General features: G+C 34.9%; 2 protein-coding genes across 6 annotated transcripts; both read right to left on the bottom strand.

The window, feature by feature from the left end:
* Positions 1–1,539: 1,539 nt before the first annotated feature.
* On the bottom strand, positions 1,540–5,738 carry LOC147402642 (Haloacid dehalogenase-like hydrolase (HAD) superfamily protein). The gene is made up of 8 exons (XM_086444373.1): positions 5,721–5,738; positions 4,426–4,506; positions 4,136–4,201; positions 3,828–3,925; positions 3,605–3,730; positions 3,158–3,481; positions 3,002–3,067; positions 1,540–1,982 (listed from the first exon to the last, which is right to left on the bottom strand). The coding sequence occupies exons 2-8, from the start codon at positions 4,481–4,483 to the stop codon at positions 1,830–1,832; spliced, it is 891 nt and encodes a 296-aa protein (XP_086300499.1). The 5' UTR covers positions 4,484–4,506; positions 5,721–5,738; the 3' UTR covers positions 1,540–1,829.
* Positions 5,739–8,778: 3,040 nt separating this feature from the next.
* Positions 8,779–19,656, bottom strand: LOC147402641 (5'-3' exonuclease family protein). Of its 5 annotated transcripts, none has more exons than XM_086444370.1 (19): positions 19,496–19,656; positions 19,298–19,414; positions 19,098–19,156; positions 18,881–18,940; positions 18,730–18,783; positions 18,596–18,644; positions 18,435–18,482; positions 17,048–17,113; positions 16,867–16,917; positions 16,658–16,777; positions 16,489–16,573; positions 15,203–15,284; positions 14,214–14,328; positions 14,059–14,115; positions 13,905–13,951; positions 13,769–13,823; positions 9,840–9,964; positions 9,108–9,145; positions 8,779–8,984 (listed from the first exon to the last, which is right to left on the bottom strand). In XM_086444370.1, exons 1-17 carry the CDS (start codon positions 19,505–19,507, stop codon positions 9,893–9,895), a joined length of 1,149 nt encoding a protein of 382 aa, XP_086300496.1. In that variant the 5' UTR covers positions 19,508–19,656; the 3' UTR covers positions 8,779–8,984; positions 9,108–9,145; positions 9,840–9,892. The 5 variants fall into 5 exon arrangements, with proteins under 5 accessions (XP_086300496.1, XP_086300498.1, XP_086300495.1 ...); XM_086444369.1 differs by lacking the exons at positions 8,779–8,984; positions 9,108–9,145 and adding exons at positions 11,196–11,331; positions 12,666–12,853 and having other exon boundaries at positions 9,623–9,964; XM_086444372.1 differs by lacking the exons at positions 8,779–8,984; positions 9,108–9,145 and adding an exon at positions 9,188–9,616.
* Positions 19,657–19,956: the final 300 nt, after the last annotated feature.

Here is a 19,956-nt window from a genome sequence, read left to right as displayed (position 1 = left end):
GTAGATATATCTTTTATGGCATGAGCATTCTCTCTCGGGTTAAAAGGATAAAAGAGAGAATATAGTAAAGTTGAATGGATGTTTTTGAAAGGGGGAAGAGAGGAAAATATATCGTTGAAGGAAGTGAAGAGAAAAAATAATAAAGTAGAGTATTATGGACCCCACTCCAAAATTGTAGTTGGAGTGGGATTGTTTATACCATGCAATTGTAATTGGAGTTGGAGTTGGATTCACTACTGTGTTTTATTATATATAGATTAATAAATATTTAATTCTATTCAATTAGTACTGTTTATCTATTTTCTAATTTCAATCCTCATAGGAGTCTCCTTCCTAAAATTTGAATTTTGATGAGAAGATAACGTATTGACCATGTAATTGCTTGCTTGGTTAAAATAATCAGTTGTGTGGCCACTAGCTAGGGACACATATATGAGTGATGAAACATCAAACTGGTACCTTACCCCCCAACATCAGGGAATTGTGATTTTGAGAGAGTTCAGTCACCGTGGATTGCGGAATATATGTATATATATATATATAGGTCTACAAGTGGAGTATGACCCCACTTTAATAAATATGGTCACTACTCATTTGGTGTATTATTGTGTTTCTTCTACTTTTATCAAATTCTTGAAGACTCTGCACTTCCCTTTTTCCCCTTAGATTATTGGACTTTGACCTCACCTCACAATCCATCACCCATCTTTTCAAACTTATCATACTCGTTTTTTACTTAATCCAAGACACCCCTTGCTTACACACTTGCTTTGTTTGTTTCTCTCTTTTAATGTTATCTTTTAATTCAATTCCAAACCCAATACCTTCCTCCCAACCCCAGCCCCAATCCAAGTCCCATGTATTGTTGCCGTTGGCACAAATCGTATCTCTATTTTATTATTCCAATTACTTTACTCCAAACCCCACACTCCACATCCATGTTTTACTTTTACCAAACTACTATTATTTCTCACAATCACATCCCACTATTACTATTATTATTATTTAAGTTTTTATAATGGGTCCCACCCACCATAAAGAAATTGATTGGATGACTATTGCCACTTGATCTGTGTTGGATTCTTTCTTTCCTGCTCTGTAACTAAGAATTAACATACATAAAGATTATCCACACAAGTTAAGGATTTCTATATCATTGAAGACTTTTCTTCGATTCCTCGAGAGCTTGCAAATATTCTTGTAACAAATAACTATAGTCATGAGTAATTTTAATAAAAGGGTAAGGTTCCTCCAACCCCAGCTTACCAATATTAAAAAAAAAAAAAAAAAAATCATAAAATAAATGTAACATTCCAAATGATCTTCAAGGGCAAAGACTTTATTGGTGTAGTGTAGTCATGTTCTGGCCTACGTGCATTCGCAGCAACACCCCCCCATACATAATAAATGTAAGCATTTTAATTAGAAACTGACTCAAACAAAGATCTGGTGGATACATTTGAGTATTTAACAAAGTATGTAACTAACATTGGTCCTTCATTGACTATACTTCCCCACATTCACGTAGTGTGACGCATGTTTTCCTCTCTTCATAATTATTCTATTAAATTAAAGTGTGGGTTACAGTAATTAAGCCATGGAATCATCACAGAAAGCACTGAAAAGAACAAGTAAAAGACACATTGGAATACATGACACAATTGTTATAAATGTGGAGCTCAAGTGAGTAAAGATCTCCACTTGACTTGGTTCACCATTAAGAAGAGGCACCTCCCATCTTCTACATTCATATAGCAAAACCAGAAATTTTGCATGATCGAGGAGGAGGAGTTCATATTTAGGATGATAAATATGGCATGGAAGTACTTCTAAGCAAGGACTACAGCTTCAACAGCCGTGGATTGAACAACTTGCTGCTCCAACTGATGATCACCTTCCCATATCTCAGGTAGAGCTTCTTTTATATTATGTATGCTTTCCAGAGCAAAATCTGCTCCTTCCACTACCACTGAACTCCCAACCTGCAGCCATCAATTCGACATATACCTATAATATCTATTCCAACTTCTTATGTGAATAAATAAGATGAGTACAGAAAACACGTATTTATCGATCAAAAAAGAAAACAGGTATTTTCTCTAGCACGTTCATAGTGATGTCGATGTTTGTTCTTATCTTCTTTTCTTTTAAATTCAAAGGGAATTTTTTTTATAAGCAGCTGATAAGATAAGAGTACTGATTATGTTTTATGGAGTTGAATATTGTGGAATTATGAAACAATATCTTCTACATAGATTGGGTATAGCAGATAATGATGATGTTGAGATATGGATCAGTGAAAAAATATAAAAAATGAACACATTTATAGAATAGAAATGTAAAAGTAGCCCCAATAAATGATAAACCAAGGGAATGTTGATTGAAATAATGGTTTTATTGCGGGCAACAAAGATTGATAATATTCTAGTTAAAAAGAACATGAAAGTTGAAGGTCCTAAAAAAGTGAGTGGAAGACCAAAAAAGATGTGGATTGAGGTATTGAGAGAATATATAAAGGCACTTAATTAGCACAAAGCACGGCTTCAGTCAGAATTGAATGAAGGAAGAGCATTCGTTGTCAACCCCAAAAGTTTGAAATAAGGCTTTTTATGAGGATAAAAATGATGAATTGCTATTACAACATAAAGAATCATCTCAAGACGAGCTCAATCTGCAGGTATTGAATCTTGATGAGTATGTTACCCTGAAACTTCAAATAATAAAATGGCCTCTGCAACTCAATGAGCCATGACTGCCATAGATTATGATAATCATTGAAGCATGGCAATCGTTTAGAGGCATCTCATTATATGCTAATTTAGGAATAAATTTCTCTTCCTTGGTTTTCAAAAAAAAAATATTTCTGGTAGTTTTTGTTCAAATCATGATAAAAGACTCAATCTGCACTTCTTTTTTTATTTTTTTTTATGGATAATCTGGACTTGACCTGCGACCTCAAAGTTGTATTAATTGCAGTATGAGCCAAGCATTACTAACTTACGATAACTGTATGAAGACCTGCTTCCTTCCCACTAGCAATGTTTCGAGCACTGTCATCAAAGAAAATCTGAGAGAGAAAAATCTCGAATTATCAGTTCCGTAGTGATGAAAAGATAAACACAATATTTCCCTATTGGTAAGCTAGCCCTGTTCTTACCGTTTTCGTTGGGTCAATGTTTGCGATCCTAATAGCAGCTTGAATGGCTTCCAGAGAGGGTTTACAAAGTATCTGTGATTTGGGAACTGAGACATTACCATTAGTATAATCAACAGCTTCGGTATCAGATTCACATTCTGTGAGGAATGCATCTTCATCTGGCTCAACAATGTAATTATCAGTCGATGGCATATTTTTATCATAAATTTCGGGTTCAAATGGTGGATTAAGAGTTTCAAAGCATATGATGCCTTCGAAACAATCTTCCAAACCCAACTTATTAAGCACTTGAGACACATGAGCTTTGTCAGCATTAGTGAAGATCTGCAAAATTCAATACACACCAATACCCACAGTTAGAATCACCAATTCATAGACCATGATATATTCTTGTTGTGATGATTAAGCCATTTTTTTTCAGTCAAACAAAAGTTATGATTGACATACGATTTTACGCTGTGGCATGGAAAGTAAAAGGCTTCTCAACCCTGGATCAGGCTTCAATCTGTCATATGGTAATCTTCCATGAACATAAGCATGGAATTCGTCATTGTCAAATTCATACCCTAGTGCCTTCAAAAGGAGAACACAATTCTCAGCAAATAACAATAAAAATAAAACTTAAATTGGAGAAGAGAACAGAGGAGACGTCAACATTAGCCTATTCTACCTTGAGACCAGCCATTGTAGTCCCATACTCCTTGTACAATTCCAAGCACATCCTTGGCACCTCATTTTCTTCAATTTTTAGGTGTTGCAACATGTACTCTGCAGTTAAATCAGCAATAACAACATCACATTAATTAGAGACATGAAGGTAAATTTATAGGTGCCTTGTACCAAATTATCATGATCATGCTTCTCACTTCGTAGCTGAGGTTCACATGCTTTATCATCAAAACAACAGTCATCATTGTTAAGACCTAAACTATGGTGCCATTTGTTATTCTCAATATGTCTTAATTGTAAAAATCATACCTTCGATATTCTTGCGACAAGCAAAGTTGAGACCTGAGCTCATGGGATATAATGTATCATCCATATCTGTAATATACATGTAAAAACAACCAACAACCAACAACCAACAATCAACAACTCCATACACCATATCTTTAAAATTCGGTTAGGACAACTGTTGGTTTTCTTAATTTGCATTGTTATTTTTGAAATTATGTTGAGTGCAGATTTGTTATATATTAGAAGTTAATTTGTCAGGCAAGGCAATGCAAGCTACTGGGAACAATGACAAATACAAGATTGAAACATACCAAAAAGCAGGCACTCATACTTGGCTCCATTCAATCCCCTCCCAAGCTCATTATCCATTTTCAAAAATCCTGCAAAAAATCCTGCAAAAAATCCTGTAAAATATTTATTTATTTATTTTTTGTTTAATGGATAAATTATATGAAAAGTGTTCATATGTGACAACTAAGGTGTTGACAACAAATGGAGCCATCTATTAGACCATTTCACACACTCTCCATGTCATAGGGAGAAGTTACCATGCCATGAGTGTGATATACGGGGAACAGGTTCTATATATATATATCCACATGGCCAACCTGATCGATGAATGTTCTCAAATGAACCATGTGGATTTCCCATGTCGGATTCCATGTGGAAAGAAAGCCCCATTAATATAGAGTTTGAAGTCTGTAGTGTCAGGTCTGGCTACCTTTCACAACGAAGAGTTAAGAGGATAAATACAACTTATCTCATAATTTTATCAACGAGAGAAAGCTTAGTTATTTATTTTATTAATTTTTTCTCTGAATCGATCATAAAATACTTCATTTGAAGAAAAAAAAAATGGTTGCATAAGTAGGCTTTACGTACATGTTAGACTAAAAGGAAAATATTGTTGGAAAATCACAAGCCTTTCTTAGTAGAATATAAAATGCTGAATTAAAGAAATTGTAACCAAAAAAACACCAAAATCTTTACGAGGAAAAATCATGGGACCTAATATAGTGAAAGGCTTCTACTATACAAGAATAATGGGAGGGAAAAATTACAAGATACAACATCAAAAGAAGAGCAACTTTTGGATTACTAATTATCTTCATCAAACAAGAACAAATATTCACTTACCGGAAAGTTGCTAGGATAGCAAATACTTGTAAAAGACTAATTTTTGGGATGCCAATGAATGTCTTGAACTTGTGAAATAAGTTTTCACAAGCCCAGTAACACACTTTCAAATGGGTAAGAAACGATCTTAAAAAATCCTTCAAAAGATTACTGGTTTGTGTACTTGTTCTCTCTTGTGCGTGTTGTGTGAAGAATGGAATGAGAAAACTATTTCATGCTCAAAATGTTGAGGAGTAAGAGAGGGACGGAAGGAGCAATTAATTTGATTAGGTGGGATATGGACACCTATCCACATGTGAAATCCAACTCATAATGAGGAGGGTAACTGAATAAATATTAGCAAGAAGTTCCTTAGAGCTTCAAATTTATAGAGAGCTCTACTTCTTTCGCTCGCCCAAACACAACCAATAGACTACAATTAATTATGATAGAAACAAGGGAATCCCATGGCTGAGTTGAGAAACCACACCACATAGAAAATGCTGAACTGACTTCGTTCGACACTGCACTGATGTGGCAGTTTGAACACAGTGTCAAAAGAACTCAATGAAAACAAATAATCCAAAACTTGAATGAGTCAACAAAACGCATTACCTTACCTTCCCAAAACGTAGAAAAAAAACACACAAAACTCGGATGCACGATCCAATAGTCCGCCGGGGGGATGGGGCTATTTATATGAACTCTTGAAGGAATATGAGGTGAGGTGATGAGCATATTTTGTGGGGGTGGGGGTGGGGGTGGAATTTCGAATAATTTATATCTTGTTATCGGTTACTGGTCATTTTCTGGTTTAAGAATGTGATACGGCCACAAGCATATTACCCACGCATATGCCTCTCTTTCTTTCTTCAGCTGTATATAACATGTATGATAAAGAATCCATTTGAATTTTAAAGTGGATCATATATAGATATGGTGGAGCTGTTTGGTACACAAAGGTTTATTCTTTTCTAAAGATATATGGAATATGAAGGCAAATCACGTAAGGAATACTCCAAATTAAATTGAAAATGACAATTTGGTGAGTTCCATGACTACCTGTCCGTGTGGCATGCATGATCATATTTTTTTTTTTTTTCCTTTGATAGGTCAGATGTACCATTTCACCCAACACTTATATAATTTTTGTGGAAGGACATATAAAGATTTGAAGTTATGACTTGAAAATTAAACCCAATCAATCTTATCATATCATATTCATAAAATGCTACTTAGAGAGGTAAAGTACAAAACTTGAAGATCTGCCCTTCGCTTCCCCCTTTTAAAGAAAAAATAAAAAAAAAAGAGAATTTTTTATGGTCAAATTTGAATTATAAATATGAGAAATCACTGGTTGTCCATTTCTAAAGTCTTTGATCTTAAAAAAAAAAAATTATATATATACTTCTTTGAAATCTAATTTTAGGCTATTAACTTTCAAAGGCTTATTTGTCATTTGGCGAAAGTGACATAATTTATGTGCATCTAAAAAGTCTTAGTCACGCTAGGAGCATGATTAAGTTAGTCACGCTAGCCTAACTCCTAAATTAAAGTATGGTATAAGAAAAATAATGGCAAAATGCAACAAACCGTCAAGTTGCTGATACGACGAGCCAATGGATTGGATGGACCTATTTCAAAAGAATCAAAATGTTCCCACCAATTATCTAATTTTATTTCTTTTGCTCTTTTATTCGTACATTCCTTCTAACTAACTGAAGTAATTTTGCCAGTTGTATCAATTCTCTTCATCATCGAATAGAGTCCTATATTTTCAATAAAAGAATTTGTTTTTAATTCTTATTATTATTATTATTATCTACATCTATTTTCACTAAATCTAAGAATTTGATCATTCAACATTTAGTTCGATGAAATATAATCAATTTTGTTATTATTACTATTATTTTTAATTTCATATAGCACTCAAGTAGTAATAAAGGCATCAAACCCTGATTCCATAGACAACGTACCCCTCCACCATCTATCAACCCTTACGAGTAATTTTGAACTAAACAGAAATGGAGATAATTGCTTTGAAATATTTTCTAGTTTATCAAATATTAGCAGTCTTTCCTATCTAGATTGACGAGGAAACACACTTAATAACTACAAAGTAGGACTGGAATATAATAAATTAGGGTTTGAGTTGATAATTTAAGTAATACGTGATTGAGTTGATAATTTAAAGTAAATAAAAAGGAGAGGCAATCTAGCTCGACACCCTGTACTATTATTATGCCGATAGAAAAGCATAAGATTCTTATCGTTGCTTTTTTTTTAAACCCTTTGTGAGGCACACGTATTAGATCTCACTTTTTCTTGTTCGACCTATCAAGAAATTCTTCCTTTTTGGAACTTGAAAACGTGTTAAAAGTTATACGTTTAACCCCAAAAGAGAAAAAGAGAAAAATAAATTTTATATGATGTCGCAGTTCATTCAAAATAAATTTACAAAGTGGAATCTTGAGGATGAACTTGTGTGTTACAGAAACAGAACTTGTGATGGTAAAAAGTTAAAAATAAATAAATGTTCTTAATTATTTGCATTCTCCTCTGATCACGATTACCAAAGCATTTGAATCTTTAAGATTGCATCCAATATACATTTTCCTTAATCCTCTTGTTTTTTTTTTTTTTTTTTGTTTAAAACCCAAGTGTTAATGGTATGTTTGGCAATTAAAAACATGCTATTATTAGGAATAGTTGGCACTCATTTCAGCTAAATAAAAGAATGAAAATAGCCTTAATAATAATGGCCGTTAAGCATCTTGTAAGTTGCAACAGGACACAGACAACCTCATTTAAATAACACTTCAATGACCTGAGAGCATAGAGTGGGTGCGGGTGGGCATGTTATATACACATTCAAAAGTCAATTTGATCAGATCATGTACTTGCGTCATCACATACTCTCACAAAAAGATAAAAATTGTGACGGATTGGAATGTATAATTTTTAAACATATTTTTTATTTAATAAATTGGGATTTAGACAAATACAATCATAATCCCACTGTGAGTATAGCTTATTTATATTTTATTCCGATACATACATTTTTCAGCACGACAAGTATGATTTATGTGTACTTGTACCATCCACCTTCAGCTAGTTACAACAACATAGTTTTTTATCATTACAATTATTTAGTAATTAAATATACAATATATGTTTTATCAATGCTGCTTCTACTTGGCAGTTTTATATTTTGTAATTGCAGCAAATTTTTTTAAATTTTCCATTATTATCTCATTAGTGTATTCTAATCATAATGTTCAACAATATTTCAATGCAAGATTTGTTTTCAAGGATATCAATTATCGATATATATCTGTTTATGGAAAAAAAAAATTGACTTTATATGATGGATGGACTGAAATTCTTCATGAAGAGTGGATTCCCATATTTTGGGAGCAGGATTGGAGGAGCAAAAGTGACACCAAAGCTCCATCTAGAAACTTCGTGATTAAAATCACAATGTGAAGAGATGATCATAACCATCCAATCCATTGCGCTCCTTCTAACAGTCCAGCAAAATTGGCATATGGTCCAGAAACATGCTTATATATCAGGTGCCGTCATGAACACAACTGCTAAGCTAAGAGAAAAAGAAAAGATAAGAAAATAGTACTTTACTGTCCAATGTTTGGATCCACCAATCAGTTACACGTAAAAGAGATGTAGATCAAAAACAAAGTCACGGAAGATGTACTTCACAAGAGTAAAACTGTCCCCACCTCAATCAAATTTCCTGGATTAACCAAGTGTTACAGGGTTAACCGCCCATGTTGGAGCACTCTAAAATGTGTTAGATGGCATAAAGAACCCATTACTGCAGCTTAAAACCATGGCAAGATTGCTTAAGGAGACTTACCAGGGATTCAAAGTTGTCAAAAGAAGGCAACTGCCAACCTGTTCAAGAGTACACAATTTCAAAAGACATGGCATTAGAAGTTAGAAGGGACAACCAATCATCTTTTTATTTATCAATTGGTTTGAAAGGTTACAGATTCCAATATATCTTTCACCCTTTTAGAGTAATGAGGAACCATTAAATGACTTTTGACAAGTATAACAGAAAGGCTACCATGAAAGGATAAACTACCTAAAGATAAAAGCAAAAGACAAAATCATAGAGGAAAGTCAAGATCCCTTCTCATGTTCAAAAGTAAGACAACCACAAAGTTTAACATATGGCAGTCCCGATTATATGGCTGGGTTCACCCACCTTAATACCAGCTACAGGCAAGCAAGCAAGCTGCATTTAGACCATTTAATCTCATGACCAAGAACCTTCTAAAAGTTTAGCACAAATAGCCACCCTAACATGTCTTCTTCGACTACACAATACTTTTGCTGAAAGCTTGGACAAACGTAGCCTCCCTACCAGAACTTAATAGTTTAGGTGACAGCTATTACAATGCAGCAATTTCTGGTGAAAATGGTAATATCATGATGGCAAAACATTAAACAGTTCGTGGAAGTATGCATAAATTGGATACTGCTATGGAGAACTAGCATGGCTGCAGAAATTGATGAGGACTTGGCTCTTAGGCTGTAAATCAATAACCAATAAACTAGGAGTCAATTAAAAAAACTCTCTAACCTGACCATAACATGACTCCATTAGCCTATTGCAAGGTTTGAACTCCATAAGAACTACTTCTTCCTCCCACCACTGGCCTTCGATTTCTTGTTGGTGGTTTCCTTTGTGGCCTTCTGCGGTGTGTCCTGCAATGAGAATATGGTAAAACTGAACAATAAAATGATGTAAACAGGAATACTGAATAAAAATTTGCAGCAATAAGGAAAATGCACCTAGAGTTTTACAGATCTGCATATTTGTTAAAAAATATTTAGAAAGGAACAAAGGAACTTGTGAAGAATTAAAAGAGAGAGGGTGGGGGGGACAGCAGCAATGGAAAGGAAACCAAAAGATGGGCAGGCAAAAGAAATGTTTAGTTAACAAAGGATGACATGATTTGATTACACTCAAATCCAACAGTGGATACATTAGATACAATCCTAGTCTGGTTCCAAATGAACAGAACCATATCAGAGCATAGACCAGTTCAAACTGGAAGATGAATTCCTTAGTTTTAATCTTACATGTTTTATGCTCCACGTACTGAAAATATCGTTAAAAGGAAGAGAATGAGATACCTAATTTAATCATATGAGGATATAAAATATATAAAAAATAATCTAATATAAGGAAGCTGTGGTTTTATTAACTCTTTTCCAGATCAATTGCAGTGTAAGGCACTCCATAAACATCACTAGATGCATGGGTATTGTGATAATCACCTGTAGGGACCTCTAGATATTATTGGAACTTGGGAGAATTTCTAAAATTGTCATAGCCTTTTTTTTTTTTTTGAAAAGTATAATATATTGATCAGAAAGGGGAAATAAGAAACAAAGAGGCCGAGAAAGCCTCAAATAAGAACAAAAAAGAAAAGAAAAACAACATTAGTAATTACAAAATGAGTGCCATCTAAACTCAAAATCATCAAATGTAGTCCCCGCAAACTCTATATGCTGCTTTGACCAAAGGTATAACAAACCCAAGATCTCCAAAAAACCTGCATGAGAACTGCTACTCTGATTATTGAACACTCTGTTATTTCTTTCGTTCCAGATCCCCCAAGCGATAGCTGAGGGGAGCAAAGCCCAAAGAATCCTTTTTCTGGAGTGGAAAACGTTACTAGTCCATTCTACTAACAACGAGGAGAACTTACGAGGAGGAACCCAATTCAAACCGAAGAGACCAAGGAATTTCGACCAAATATTATAAGAAAATGAGCAATGGATCAATATATGATCGACAGATTCCCCATCATTCATACAAAGAGGGCAACAATTGGGAATGATCCAACCCCGCACAATCAAATTATCCAACGTAAGGATCCTACCCAGATTGGCCAACCAAACAAAAAAAGATACTTTAGAGGGAACTAACCTGGACCAACTAATAGATCCCGCTAGGGAACTCTCTGCGTAGGAGGTAAGCCAAACATAGAAAGATCTGACAGAGAACCTTGAATCCTTAGCCCTTACCCATTCCCATTTGTCCTGTTCGCTGTCGTTGAGTTGAACTGTATGCATAAGATCAAGGAAAGATGTCACCTCAGTTAGCTCCCAATCATTAAAATTTCTTCTGAACCCCAAATTCCAAGTAGGACCAGATTCACTGCCAATCAAACATCCATTCATCATTCACATCTATAGGCAAATCAAGAGGTAACTTCCCACCTTAAGGAACGTTTTTGGAGACCAACGTGCTAATTGGGAGTTAAGACATCCTATGTTACAACTACTGTAATTTGTTTTACTTCTTACCACTCATATTTCTATTTTAAATCAAATTGATCAAAGGAAAAAAAAAATTAAAAAGGAACCTCCTTTGAGCTCCAAAATCCTCGAGAAGTAACTTATGTTTTGTTGGGTAAGCTGGAGTTGAACCAACGACCACGTAGCCTCAAAAACCAACTTTGTAAGCTTCTTTTTTTGTTTTTTTTTTAATAAGTATAAAATATATTGATAAAAGGAGGAACAAAATAGAAGGAGAGAAAGCTGAGTTAGCCTCTCAAAGAAAAGCAAAACGAACGAAAATAAATCTAAAACATCAATGATTACAGAAGGAATTCCATCTAAAAACGAAGTCATCGAAAGTAGTCTCCACAAACTCTATGTTCAATTTTGACCAAATGTATAAAAGGCCCAAGATCTCCAAGAAAACACCATGAGAGCTTCTCACCTTACCTTTGAACACCATGTTATTTCTCTCGTTCCACAACCCCTAAACAATAGCCGAGGGAAGCATAGCCCAAAGGTATCTTTTTCTTGAGGAGAAAGCATTATTGGCTCACTCTTCTAACAACAAGAAGAACTTCTAAGGTAAAACCCGGTTAATACAGAATAGTGCAAGGAAAAGGGACCAAATATCATGAGAAAAAGAGTAATGAATTAAAATATGGTCAACAGATTCCCCATCCCTCAAACAAAAGGGGCAGCAGTTGGAAGTGATTCAAACCCAGGCAATTAAATTGTCCGTCGTAAAAATCCCCCCTAAGGAAGCCAACCAAACAAAAAAGGAGATTTTAGAAGAAACTAACTTGGACCAAATGATGGACTCCGAGAAGGAGCGCTCAACAAAAGGGATAAACCACTTATGGAAAGAATGGACAGAGAATCTCAGATCCTTCCCCCTCGTCCATTCCCACCTATCATGTTCTCTTTGGATTACATTGGTTGTTTTTTTTATGCAAACATTTAGGTACATCTCAAAAGACACCTGAAAAATTATGAACTAATAAAAGTGACCAATTTTTTGTTTGTCCATGAAGGTTATTCAAATCTATAAAGCAGATCTAATTTCTAATAACGCAAATTCAGCAAAGTAGAACATCGGCTTGGGATGAAAATTCACCAGGGTTTTCAGATTCATGCGCTGAAGTAGAAACCACTGGAGAATGACCCAGAATGGTTGGAACCCAGAGCCAGAGTTGACAGGTTTGAGTTGCCAATGACCTCGGGCCTTGAGTGGATACAAACTTGTACAGAAAACATCTTAGACTTGGGGGCTGGACAGGGAACTCCAAGCATGCATTTGTTTTCCTGTCACCCAATGTACCAAATATATCATGGTAGCCAATTAAGTGTTCCCAAGAAATCTGAACAAGCTTCTACCGTAGAGCTTTCTCCTTCATCATTTTTTCAGTTGATATAACTAGAAACAGTTTATGCACCAAAAGAAACAAACAAACAAAAATGCTTCACACTTATGAAGCAGTTGTAAAGAGCTTTTTAAATTTTGACAGAACATTTATCCATAACATACTTACATAAGAAGCTTAATTAATTTTCAGTTAGAAAATATTTAAGGTCCTTCTGTATACAGTCAAGCACAAGAAAGCTTGTTACCACTTCAAGATTGCAAACACAATTAGCAGCAGAGAAACATGAGACTGTCAGCTTCACAAGAGAGAGACCTAATACTCCAAGTTACATTTAGACTGACCGTAACCAAAACACTTTTAAGGAGATTCACATAACATTTTTAACTTCAGAGGAAGTAGCAGCACTACAAGTTTCTAGAAGGACAAATAAACATTGATGAGATGCGTGGATATCCATCTAACATTCTTGAGTCCATAGGAAGTAACGTAATAACCAAATTAAAGAACTTCATTTTCTGCATCAGATAGAGAATAAACCACAGATGAAGCTTTAATTTGGTTTTAGATGAGGACTCTCAAATTTTAAGAAATTTGTTTTGCATGTTCAAGCACCAAACCAAAGACCCTTTTGTATAAGGTTCACGCAAAGCTCCAATACTAATTTGACACTTGTGGACCTCCAACTGATCCATAAGAATGTCCAAAATAAAAGCAACTTAGTTTGACTTTTCAGTGGTATAGAACTTCCTTTCTCTCACTCTACAGGATAAGAACACCATTGAAAGAACAAAATTGATTTTAATAAAAGGAAAATCTACAATAGATGCTCGGAATACTTCATGGAAATACAAACCTTCCGTTTAAGGGGAACAGATGTGCTCATCACTGGCTTAAAGAAGGACTCCAATCTGTACAAAATCAACATGGCGTCATAAACCTGTAAAAGAAGTTTGTTTGACACTCATTTTTATTTATTTAAGAACACTTACCGGCCTTGAGATGATTTGTTCTTGGCTACTTTGATCTTTTCTATAGCCTATTGACAGCACAGATGTCAATGTAAGACGGCTTTCTTTTATAGAGGTGTAAAACATAATGCAGAGCATGCTTAAGAAATTCATTAAATTTGAACGGAGGACATGCCTTCATGACTCGATCATTGTTGAATCCGTTTTCGTTTACCAGAAAGGTTATTAGCCCCTTATGGATGAACAAAAGAAGGGTAAAAATCAAATTACCAACTCAAAGATGCAAAAAAGTTAAAATTTTCAAAATAAAAACTAAAGACAACCATTCACCTCTTCATCAGGTGTAGTCCACTTCATCTCGGGTTGCATGTCATCAGAAGAGACTAAAGGTTCTTTAAAAAGACGTCTAGCTTCTTGATATGGCCAATCCTCAGGTATTTGATACCTGCAAAGGATACAACCAGTTGTTAAAAAGCAGAACAGAAATACTTCTCAAGTCCTTGGTCACTGCCATCAAAAGTATCAAGCGATTAAATCATTCTGAACTACCTGTCAATAGCCTCCATGAACTATATATAGTATGCCATAATTAAAGCTATTGTCCATTGGGACAGACAATGACAGATGACTGACAGTTAATAAGGATGGAATTAATAGTTCATTAATTTAAAAAACTTCCAAGAACAATGTGTCAGAAACTGGTGGGATTTCAAAAAGGTTATAATGAAATAGGAGTTGGAAATCTTCTACTGATATGCATGCCACTTTGGTGTGGGTTATGGCATGAAAAGGAACTAATACACTTTGGATGGTTTTTGAGAGAAATGTTGCATTGACTCAAACATCTACTCATCTCTGAGAATGGACTAGCTAATCTTCAGTAGAAAAAAGAAAAGAAAATTTAGAAGTCTTAAACTAAAATGTTTTGAAATAAATTTAGTTTATTTGAATTCAACAGGCAAAGTCTCTGAGAATAACTGTGTATGACATCCATCAGAATAATTCTAGAAGTACAGCTATCATCCAAGATAACCTTTTGGCCAAGCTTGCCAACAATTATATCAGAAACTGAAGACCAATGCTATGATCAAGTGCATGTGACATTGACAAACTAATTTGAGATGTGAACAACTCTCCAGCAACATCTTCACTTACAACCTTACCTAAAGATCCACCAACCTATCATAGCTACTATTTTCTGAAGTAACCGGGATTTTTACATAAGAGATCAATGAAAGTAGAATCATTTCAATATCTCGAAAGAAAGTAAGGAAATGCATGCACAAACATTTCAAACAATAAGTTCCAGACTCAAGAACCTCTCTTTGTTTATGTTCTCCAATATATCCTCTATATGACCATGTTGACGAATAAGCTTCAAAGCAGTCTGTCCTCCAATACCTGAAGTACACATCACAGTAAAAGATTAGCAAAAGTAATGAACTCAAATCCCGTTCGAAATCAAAGTAAACAGAGACTTCAATCAAGCAAGTTTCTACAATTGAAGGAAAAGAAAGAAGTAGCTCTATGTGAATAAAAATTATTATATAAAAAAATTGAACACAAAAATATTACACTTTCTTAATTCCAATTTTCTAAAGTATTTTACACATGATCCTCAGTCATGTAGTTATCTGCATTGGCAAACAAATTATTTTGTACGAGCCATAAGACCAGTCATAGTAAGCATTTTTAGCTTGTGGATAGTACAACAAAATAATTTAACTACTAATAAACCTCAAACCATGGGGAATTGGACTTTTAAACAGAGGATGATTTATTTATTTTGATAGGTAAAGAGAATTCATTGACGAGAAAAACAGCATATAATGGAGATTTGAGGGTAAATATTACAAATACATTTCATGGATAAAAGAGGTGAGCGGAATTGCAGAGCTCCTCTGTTTGGGTCACCTGTCTATAAACATATTCTTGGGCTAATAGGTTAGGCTCTAAAAGTTTTCATGGACCACCACCACCAATGCTTAAGGTTTCTTGTTTGTTGGTTTCATGATAAACTAAAGTAGGTAAGTAAACCTCAATCCACCCAGCTCTCATTGACTCTTCTAACAATGTTGAGGAAATCGTTTGAGTTACGTCCGGACTATGTATGCAGATACGAACGTTGATGGAGAAAGTGAAAGCAGATATGAACTCACTTTGAATAACAAAAGACATGGCTCCGGACAGTGGAATGGAGGACATGATTCGTTTGGCTGAACCCAAGTCTTTGGTATAAGGCTTTATTACGGTTGATGGCATACACTTACATAGCAGCATCTCATTCTGTTCATAAATGAGGTTGATCATACTATAGATCTTAACGCTCAGCAAACAAAAAAAAGTATAGATCTTGACAATTACAAATAACCTAGGAAGCACCAACAAACTTGTGCCTGTCTATGATTCTCCCAAAAGAATAATAAAAAAGTAAAAAATAGCAACATGATGCACTGTGAAAATACATCACAAGCTTCTGTTTTCTTCTTCTATATTTCTTTTGCTTACTCTTTAAAATAGAAAAAAACACAGTTTCTCAAAAAAGTCTTACAAGTACCAATTAAGCATACTCCAGAGAAGACAAGCATAAAGAGTCAATACTAACCTCGAATACTGTCGCAATAGTCACACCCAGAAAGAATGCACAAGTCGATGAATTGATCCATCGTGAGGTTTAGCTCCTCTAAAATCTGAAACAAAAGAAAAAGGCAATCTTGGAAAAGAGAACTAAAAAATAAGCAACCACAATTATTAGTTTCTACAGTTCTATGCACCTTTGCAATTTCAAATTCCATCACTGGGACTTTTCTTGAACTTGGATCCATTAAATGGCGAAGAAATTTAGGAGCACCAAATGTTAGCGAATCCATGTCTTCGGAAGCGACAGCATAAACCTAATGTACAAGATCCAAATTATTATATTAAAATATCATTCACTAAAAGATTAACTAAAAATAACTTGTGAAATACTCGAGCTGCATGCCTTTCCACTCTTGCAAAGTGCAGCACACTCTGCCTCTGCTTCAGAAAGAGCCTAGAAAATCAAGGAAGTCATATGAAGAAAATAAATATTTTATTGTGGTAATATACCCAAATTCGAAAGAAAACAAAACAAGAGAGCAAAAGTCAATAGACAGTAAAGTAATTGAAGCAATTTAATCTACCTCAACTACAGGCACTCCCATGAGTCTTAAAAGTTTTTTGCAATCTTCATTGTGTTGCTTCGTTACCTGCAGAAAACAAACAGGGAATACCCATGCATATCACACACAAACACACTCCTTGAACCGCCAAACCTTTCGTATTCAAGGTAAATAAAGAAGCACTAATAGAAACAAACAGAACAATACAAGCTTCCCAGGAACTACTACACCCATAAAGATATCTAAATATAACTTTAAATTAGTGATAATATCTGGATCTACCACGCAGAATTTGGGAATGGCCTCACTCAAGTGAGGGAGATACTCCTAGTTGTTGGGCATGTGCTTTTGACCAATAAAAGGTTGAGTATGATATTCACTTAGGCTATAATGTAATATATGACAAGAAAATGAGAAAAACACAAATTTAATTACGACGTGCCTCACCAAGTTAAATGCATTTGTGCATGTGGATAAAATCAGTTGTCTAATATACCATTCCTAACACAATCAGGATCAACCATTCATAATTTGGAAGTGGTCTCACTCAATCGAGGAAGACACTCGAGCTGTTGAGCATGTACTATCAACCAGCAAAAGGTTGAGTGCAGTAGTCAGTTGGGCTAGGATATTATTTCCCTCCATAATGTAATTTATAACAAGTGAGAAAAACACCCATTTGATTATAATGTGCCTTGCAAAGTTAAACCCATATGCGCATGCATATAAGATCAGTTGTCCAATATATCATTACTCTATGCAATATTACGGATTTTATTCTGTTGGATCAATCAGGGTTGTTCAGCCAGTGTTGTCATCAAATTGGATGTATTACAAAGAGACCCCAAGCTCCTTTATGTAGAGGATCCACTAAGTACAAAAGTTGCTTGTAGGCAATGTGGGACTTTTTTTTTCTTTTTTTTTTTTTGCTGAGCAAGCAAGGGATTTTATTAGGGAAAAAAAAAAGGCATACCCCTCTATATCCATGAGTCTAATCTCCTGCCCACTATTTCAATGAAGTCATCCAGTCATCCTCAAGTTCATACCTCCTTGGAAAGGGGTTAGTTATGTATCCATCTGTTTCTTTTCTTTGTTTATTACTCTTCAAAATAAGTGGTGAGGACAATGGAGGGTGCAAATATATCAGATTGAATCTCTATTTTGATTTAATGGTATCTGTTCTTGGAAGAGGTCTTGCTGAACCCCAGCTTTCCTAAAGAAAAAAAAAAGGAAAAATATACTAATTATCAGAGTATGGTAAGACAATGTATGTTGCAAATTCCAGATGTCTTTGTCTCTTTGAAACTTCAAAAAAAGAGTGGAATAACAACTAATTGTGTTATACACTGTACTGAAAATTAAGAAAAAAGTATGGGAAGAAGAAACAGTTGAAGGAAAAAAAAAACACCTTCACCGTCCGCTTACTGAATTTCTCAATGTCTTCCTTATCTCCAGTCTGAAATGTCAACAAAAATCAATCTAAACAAAAAGATATTTGCAAGAAAAGAAATGCATTATTAAAACAAAAGTTCTAATTCGCTGCTTGACAAAAATCAAAGATGTGTTTACTTCAATGGCTTCTGCCAGATCTTCCGTGGCATCTGCCCTTTTTGAGAACCTGAAGATTGAGAAGAATAAAATAATAGATAAACTAGAAAAACATTTATATTTTAAGAAACAAGGCATTGCAGTAGAGAACATGCCGTTTTGCGAGCTCCTGCTTCTTCAGATCCGGAGGCTTCCCATCAAATACATATCTAAAATAAATAAGTTAAAAAAAAAAATGGGGTGTTATTGGAAACTTATGTATGAGCTGTGGAAGAACTAAAGAAAGAGGATGAAAGGCAATCTTACACAGGTTTCAATCCAGCTTCCAGCAGCCTAATAGTGCGGGAAAACATACCTTGCAAGTGGCTATAACCAAACGATACAACACTTAATAAATCAATTTTTGAGCAAACAAAGTTATCAAATTGAAGCTAAGATACAAAGTGTAAACCAATTCTTTTCTAGTATTTATGTTAAGGAAATTCAAATAAGTAGTTAGTTACGACTCCCCCTAGGTCCTAACCTCGTTACTTCTCCAGCTTCGTTTGTGAGCATTTCAGTCCCACTTCTTCCCACCACAATCTGCAAGATATAATTTCCACAGAAGGAAAATAAAAATCATTAAAACAATTTCCGAACTCTGAAAAAGAGCAAGCGAGCTGTGAATGAGAAACCCTCAAAAAAAAAAAAAAAAAATTTAAATGAAGAGGTACAGGTACGGACGAGGAATTGATAGATGCTCATGCTGGCGTCAATGGCAATCTTACGGCCGAAATAGCTCTCAAATTTCTGCTCTTTCATGCATTTTGGTGCATTGTCCGCCAGTAGCTTCGTTAAACCCTAGCCAACCAACCACATTTTTCAGAGAGATTCATTGAATATACATAATAATCTCTTATGAAAAAAAAATAAAAAACTAACCTTGATTCCCATCGAAGAAAATGTGTTATTAGTAGTAACGGAGACGAAGATTGAACAGAGACGCTCTTTTCTTCTTAGGCCCGCTCTATAGCTTGTGTGGGACGGTACTGGTGCCCTCTCTTTTTTCCAACAAAAGATTTTCCTTTCCTGCCTTCTTTGGGAGTAAGTTATTATGGTGGATAACCTTTAAATCAAAACGGTCCACGTTCCTAGATCTCACCAATCAGGTAATTTAGGGCATCATAATAAAGTGGACGGCTATTAACTCTAAGAAAGCACCCTTTTTAATCCTAATCTGACGGCTATTACCTATCTATCTATGATGGGTATAAAATTAGAAATAACTGAAAAATCGAAGGATACGGTGAATTTTAATTTCTTGGTAGGGCTCTCAATAGATCGGATTGGAGATGGTTTGGTACCAATCCAAGAAGGATCGAATCTAGGACTGGTTCCAAAAA

Source organism: Akebia trifoliata, chromosome 5 (genome assembly GCF_017979445.1).
Source record: "Akebia trifoliata isolate Shusen 1 chromosome 5, ASM1797944v1, whole genome shotgun sequence".
NCBI lineage: Eukaryota > Viridiplantae > Streptophyta > Magnoliopsida > Ranunculales > Lardizabalaceae > Akebia > Akebia trifoliata.
This window is presented reverse-complemented; position numbering and strand designations above follow the sequence as displayed.